Source organism: Mercenaria mercenaria, chromosome 5, assembly GCF_021730395.1.
Source record: "Mercenaria mercenaria strain notata chromosome 5, MADL_Memer_1, whole genome shotgun sequence".
In the NCBI taxonomy this organism is placed as follows: domain Eukaryota; kingdom Metazoa; phylum Mollusca; class Bivalvia; order Venerida; family Veneridae; genus Mercenaria; species Mercenaria mercenaria.
Window position 1 is genome coordinate 4,385,408 of NC_069365.1, and position 6,422 is coordinate 4,391,829.

The 6,422-nt window shown below is 32.6% G+C and overlaps 1 protein-coding gene across 3 annotated transcripts; it reads left to right on the forward strand.

Moving 5' to 3' along the window:
- Positions 1-1,161: 1,161 nt before the first annotated feature.
- LOC123558751 (cyclin-dependent kinase inhibitor 1C-like) lies at positions 1,162-5,668 on the forward strand. Of its 3 annotated transcripts, none has more exons than XM_045350616.2 (4): positions 1,162-1,403; positions 2,017-2,080; positions 4,252-4,422; positions 5,332-5,668. In XM_045350616.2, exons 1-4 carry the CDS (start codon positions 1,401-1,403, stop codon positions 5,433-5,435), a joined length of 342 nt encoding a protein of 113 aa, XP_045206551.2. In that variant the 5' UTR covers positions 1,162-1,400; the 3' UTR covers positions 5,436-5,668. The 3 variants fall into 3 exon arrangements, with proteins under 3 accessions (XP_045206551.2, XP_045206553.2, XP_045206552.2); XM_045350618.2 differs by having other exon boundaries at positions 1,163-1,403; positions 2,032-2,080; XM_045350617.2 differs by having other exon boundaries at positions 1,171-1,403; positions 2,029-2,080.
- Positions 5,669-6,422: the final 754 nt, after the last annotated feature.

The following is a 6,422-nucleotide window of genomic DNA, read 5'->3' on the forward strand; positions in this document are numbered from 1 at the left end:
TGGTTCTCTTAGTTGTCTCATTTGACTTGTTATTTAAAAAAACGACTTCTTGCGTGTGAACATTTTTGGAACTGTAAGGTAAAGGAAATTGAATTATAGAAATAAATATAAGCCCTTCAAGTTGAAGAAGAAAATGTTTTTCGTTCTTTTTTCTGTGTACAATCAGGTTTTGGTTGTTTCTTTGCACAATTGCATAGGTAAAAATTTCATTTCAAGGTTTCACCTGTCTAAAATAATGATAGATTCGGAGGAAAAAAAGAGCACATGTGAAATAACGACATAGTTATATATTACCTTGTTTTAAGCAGAATTCTTGTATAATACTGAATTCGGCTTTCCATTTTCTAAAGTAATTTCATTTAAAGCATTCACTAGCAAATACATAATCTACTAAGCGACATTTAAAAATCACAAAAGTTTAATCACTGTCGTTGTTTATTAGTGTAAAGTAGCAGCTGGTGTTTTAAAAGGTTTCAAATCCTTTTTTATCACGGAGTCTTAAAAACACGAAAGAAAGCGCTAGAGGGGACCTTTGCACATTTCATTACCTCACTCAAACCGAATCTGCTATCAATTTAATAGGCTTGGTTTCTTATGGATTTTGATTCTATTTCATACGACCGTTATATTGTTTCTGTGACATCAGATTTCATTTGAGATACAAGTTCATTCTCTATACAGCCATTTTATATTTCAATACAAATTCATTCTCCAGTCTCGTGACTTCTTAATATAAATTCATATCATCCAATCTAGAGCATTTGTATTGTCACTTCAGTATGTAAGGCTATGAAAGTTTTATTTCTTCCGAGACATTAGCTGTGCAATGCAGTTAATTTTTTTTTCATCAGGGTATCATTATTGTATCGCAGTATAGTTTTATCTCTGATGCATCTATTTGAGAACAATTTACATCTGATTTGTACAATAATGACCAATATTCTATATATATATATATATACGTATATAAAGTCCGTATCGAATAGTCGCACTGATTAACTGATTTACGTTTTCTTCTGTAACTGCAGACATTTACCTGTTTGTGAAAGTGTAGATATATTTACATTTTGAAATCAACTGAAACTAGATTTTACTTATCGGCAGTAAATACAATCACAAATTTATCTGATAAGCAATATACGCATGTAAAACATGTCCTATTTATCGTTCGAACTCTCAACCGTGTTTACAAAAAGCTTCATTCAAAATCCCTTTTATTTGGATTTAAGGTTTGGCCACTGACAACATTCTTGAAATAATAATTAATTACGTTTGGGACTTTTTTGTAGACTGGAAACACTTCTGGTGTTGCGTATATAAGATTCTACTGCGTATATAACAGTCGTGTATGATAATAGCTTGAAGACTGACTTATATAAAATAATAAAATAAGGATTAACATGGTAAGTGGAACATATAACTATTTGTTTCTATTTTACCAAGTCGATATCTTCAATGTTCTTAGCTTGTACTACAGGTCTGAGTTTTCCTTGCTTTTCTGTTTTAATTCTATGCTGATTGACTATAGGCAGAGTGAACACTTTTCGCCGCAAAATTTCTAATTCACATAATACTTACTGAAATATTCATCATGTTTTCCTATTTTCAAATAAACGGAGAGTTGCACACTGAAAATGAGCCAACATCAAAACAAGAAAACGCGAACTATTAGCCAAATTTGATTCAAACGTTTTTTACAAAGTATAAATGTATGAGATTTTAGTTTGCAAATGGTACTAAAGCTGTTACAGTTAAAAAGCCAACAACACTAATGTAATAAACATAAGGAAAATTATATGATGTGGAATGAACAGTTGAACAAACAGAAATCTTATTTAATATTCAATGATGATCAAAAGAACACCAGGAGCAGAATTTCTTCAAGAATGTGATATGAAGTCTGCAGGCGGTGCTTTGTGAATTTACCAAAATATCTTTGTAAATTATAATACAGAAAGAACTGCATGTGTACGTGTATCAATATCTGCGTACTAGTTTTTGCTAATTCATTAAAAGATTATCTTTCAGAAGAAGATGTTGTTAAACGGTTTATTGGCCGGAATCTGTCTGGCTGTGATAGGTAAGACACTTCAGAAAATATTTCATCTTTTAAGTTTTATTACAAATATATGCCATTTATAATATAGAATTCTTTCTTTTTACAACAGAAAAAAAAATGAATACATCACTTCCAATAAAAAAAAAAAAAAAAACATAACACCATCCTGCCATTTTCTGTTTTTGTCAACATTCTAAAAATGCTGAATGTACTCTTCTGAAATTCAGCATACATTCAGAGAAACATGTTTAGTTGCAAAGAACGCAGAAACTTACAAACACTCCCGCTTAAAAACTCAAGAAAATACACCTACAAGTTGTGTTTATAGAAATTAGATGAATACCAGTTACATGTATAAGAATACAGATGCATAGATTATGATTTTATTCCAAACGTTTTAACATCTTACAACTATGAAGTGGTCCTTTCGACAGTGAACGACTAAGACGTGATTTTGTTTACGTTGTCATTTTGTTTCATTGTTCCTTCTCTTGAGAAGGAACATTTTAATTCGGTAAGTCACACTTGACTGAGCCACTGATATCGAAAGCTGTTGTCATTACAAGCTGGCCAATCAAACTCCGTGACCTTAGAAATAACCTCTGACGTTAAAACTATTCTTTCCTAATTGAGGCGACTCTCTGACTGAACGCGTCCGTGGATTACATATTACTAAACCAGAGGATGGTTGATTGATTCTTTTATTTCCTCCATTATTGAAGAACATAACATATGTACAAACAGATAAACATGTATCAGCAAATTTACATGTAAACAACTAAATATTATCGTTCCCTTCAAATGCATGCTAAATATGTGAAAACAAACCCCATTGCGACCCTCTAATTATGCGCAACAAATTCACGCATCGAATCGTAATGGATTGACCGGGTCAATGTCTTATTGCCGTATTTACTCAACTGAAAGTGGTAACAGATTTAATTTATTGTTGGATTTAACAATTTATGTTAAATAATAACCAGCGTAATTACCTACTTGACATTTTTTGGCAGTATAAAACAGACGATTGCAACCAAAATTTTACAAAATGATCATTATATATTTATATAGATGTGCCCTAGAAGGATCTTTTGCTATGCTTTAACTTGTTAAAGCCTGTATACTTGTATATTTTTGATATTTTGGTGTTTTTGTGACTTTTCACAATTGGATAGAATTCGCAGAATAAGTGAATCTATATGATATCATTGTCAACACGAACTACTCCAAGAGTGTGCTTAATTTCAACTAATTTTTAAGATATTGACAGAATAACAAATGCCAGATAATTTGTTTTGACATTTGATGAAAAGCAAAGCCACTTTATTCTAAAAATCTCCCAGAGTTATTTTAGTACGGTCAAAAGATCATTTTGGTGATCTAAATGACGAAGTGGAGTTTAAATTTCATTTTTAACTTGACTAATTTCTGGGAATAATTTTCTTGATAACAGGCCAATCAAGTTTGTTTTAGCAACGACATTAAATGTCAAACTCAACATCAAACACGATAATACTGAAGCACGCCAACGTATTCCCAAATGGAAAATACTCACACTGCGATGCATGTTTGTTTTCTTTTTCTTTTTGTGTGTGTGTGTGTTTTGTTTTTTCTCTGTACTATCTACTTCTTTGACTCTACGTCTCATACATTTCAATTAAATTTGTTGCTTGAATCCTAAACGTCATATAAGATTTAGCTTCGCAAAAGTTATTTCTAGCGCATAGGTAATTTAACATCATGTTACAGATGTTTAGACTGCAGTATCAAAGTAGACCTCCTTGATGTTTTCAACACGTGATTTATACACGCATGCACCTGCATATATACGGAAACAAACAATTTTTACATATGTTTTATGAAACGTTGGTAAAATATCTTGAACGATAAAAATGAGTATAAATGAACACTTATGTCGTTTAATAAACTGCCAACGCTTTAAATGTCAATGTCCGGCCATATCACGCATGTATAACAAAGGCTAATCAGCCTGCATGGTTAACAGATTCCATATACATTTGAATACAATTGTATATATTTTCGTAGAGGGAGATATAAAGCATAACCTTATAATTAGTCAGGAGTTTGAGTATTGAGTTGAAAGCTATTACCTTGAAATAAATGGCACAGAAGTACTAAAAGAACAACATAGCTAGAAAATAAGTTTATCTCACATGGGCTGTTTTTTGCAGTTGATGCGACCAGCTCGAAGTCACCAGCACCGACTCAGGCACCAACACCAGCACCAACACCAGCACCAACACCAGCACCAACTCAGGCACCAGCACCAACTCAGGCACCGGCACAAGCGCCAGCGCCAGCACAGGCACCAGCACCAGCACAGGCACCAACAGGATCGTCAGGTAGCCCATTATATTTAAATCTATATATGCACTACTAAAAATGTACTCGTATATATTTCTAATGAATTAATGATAACAATGTTTAAATAATCCAATTGTCTTGATTATTTTTAACAATTTATTGTCTTAAACGAATTCCCTTACACAACCGCATATATCTCTTTGGCTTTATAACTTTGGACTTTTATATGGGCCCACATTTTACGCAGGAAAATACATGTTCATTTATGAAATGGACATTATTAAATACATATTTATTGAGAAATAAATATATTTATGCAAGTACGGGACGGTACGGGTTTTAATATTATTCAATTGCGGAGCAGGAAAAGCTTACGCGCAGTTAATCAATAACTTCAAAATTGTCAAACAGAGCTCATAAAGTGAGTGTACGATATATACCTTGGAGTTTGCATAAAAACATCTTTTAAATCCATATTAGTCTTTCAGAACATTTCATAACTTGCAAATTCGAGCTAAAAGTTTTCGAAATAAAATACTCGTGTATATGATTTCACTTGTTTGTTGTTCGGAGACCAACCTTCTGCATTCCGGTTTACCAATATGATGGAAATCCCTCTTGCTGTTATATAAACATACTGATATAAAATCTGTGGTTCTGAATTTTTTGCCAGGAGCTATTTATTAATTGCACGTTTTCAGTTGGTTGTTGAAATATTAGTTTTATGGGTTTAGTGGCAAAATATCAAGGTTGAATTTAAGTATAGGTAACATTTAGTTAAAGCCATTAAAAACAATAAAATGAAAAAAAAAATCGTTTTTATGTAATAGACTTAAATAAATTTCACTTGTTAACAACATATACATTTAGCAACTGCATTTCACTTGCTTCCTTAAACTGAAATAAACATCTATATATAAGCAGGCGTAATGTCATTTTGTTTACAGGTAGCAGCGGTGGAGGTAATGGCGCGACCGGGATGAAAACAGGATCTTTGCAGAAGTGGATAGGAATGCTCGTCACAGCACTGTTTATGCTCTCGTATTTCTAATTCCAGTCATATATCAGCAGAAGTCTTCATCATCGGTCCATACACTGTATAGTCTTGTGACCAAAAACCTAGACTGTAATATAATGAAATATTATAATTCAAATCACATTTTATTTGACATTTTACTCATATACAAGCAAGCGGATATTACATGCATTTGCAAAAATGAAGTTCCTTGTTTTCCTTGTTAAACACATTGCAATCATTTTTGTTAATTAAATGAATTACGTATACTCACCTGTTTTATTTCTTATTCAAAGTCCTTTCTTCTCTGCCCGATCAATCTACGTCTTATTTTGAAGCATTTGATGCATGAAGGGTAAACGTAGTGCTTGTTCTTATGCCCAAGAGAAAAAAATAAAGGATATATAGCTATTTCTCCAGCTTTTGATAGCTCCTAACACTACATCTTGCCGCCAGCAAGCCAATGGTTCTTATAGTACACCAAGGGGTAGGGTTTAACATTCTTTCTGGTCTGGCGCCAGTGCAGCAAGCTAAAGGTTTTAAAAACAACGTTTTCTCGTGAAAAACCTGAAACTTCTTTATTTGATTAAACACCTAATAAATTTTACATATAGTATATTCACTGGCGTTGTACATCAAATTAGAAATTTTATGATGAAATATATACATAATGGTATCAAACAATGAAACACGACAAAATTGACAAAATTACTATACGGTGCAAATTACAACATTGCGTATTAAACATGCGTCGATCAAACCGCTCAGTGGATCTTCATTACACTTTATCTTTATTACTATTATAAAGTCCTCATTCAATTAATTTAAAACGGGGGCGCTTAAATTGAATTACAATTAAAGACTTTTTCTCGTGAACCATTTGATAGATATCCACCAAACTTGGTCTGTAGCAGTATTGTAAGATCTTCTCCCATTTTTGTTCAAATAAGATCGCTTGGCCTTTTTAAGGGGTCGCTAGCGTTACGGATAGAAATACCTATTAACGAAATTTTCCCCTGAACT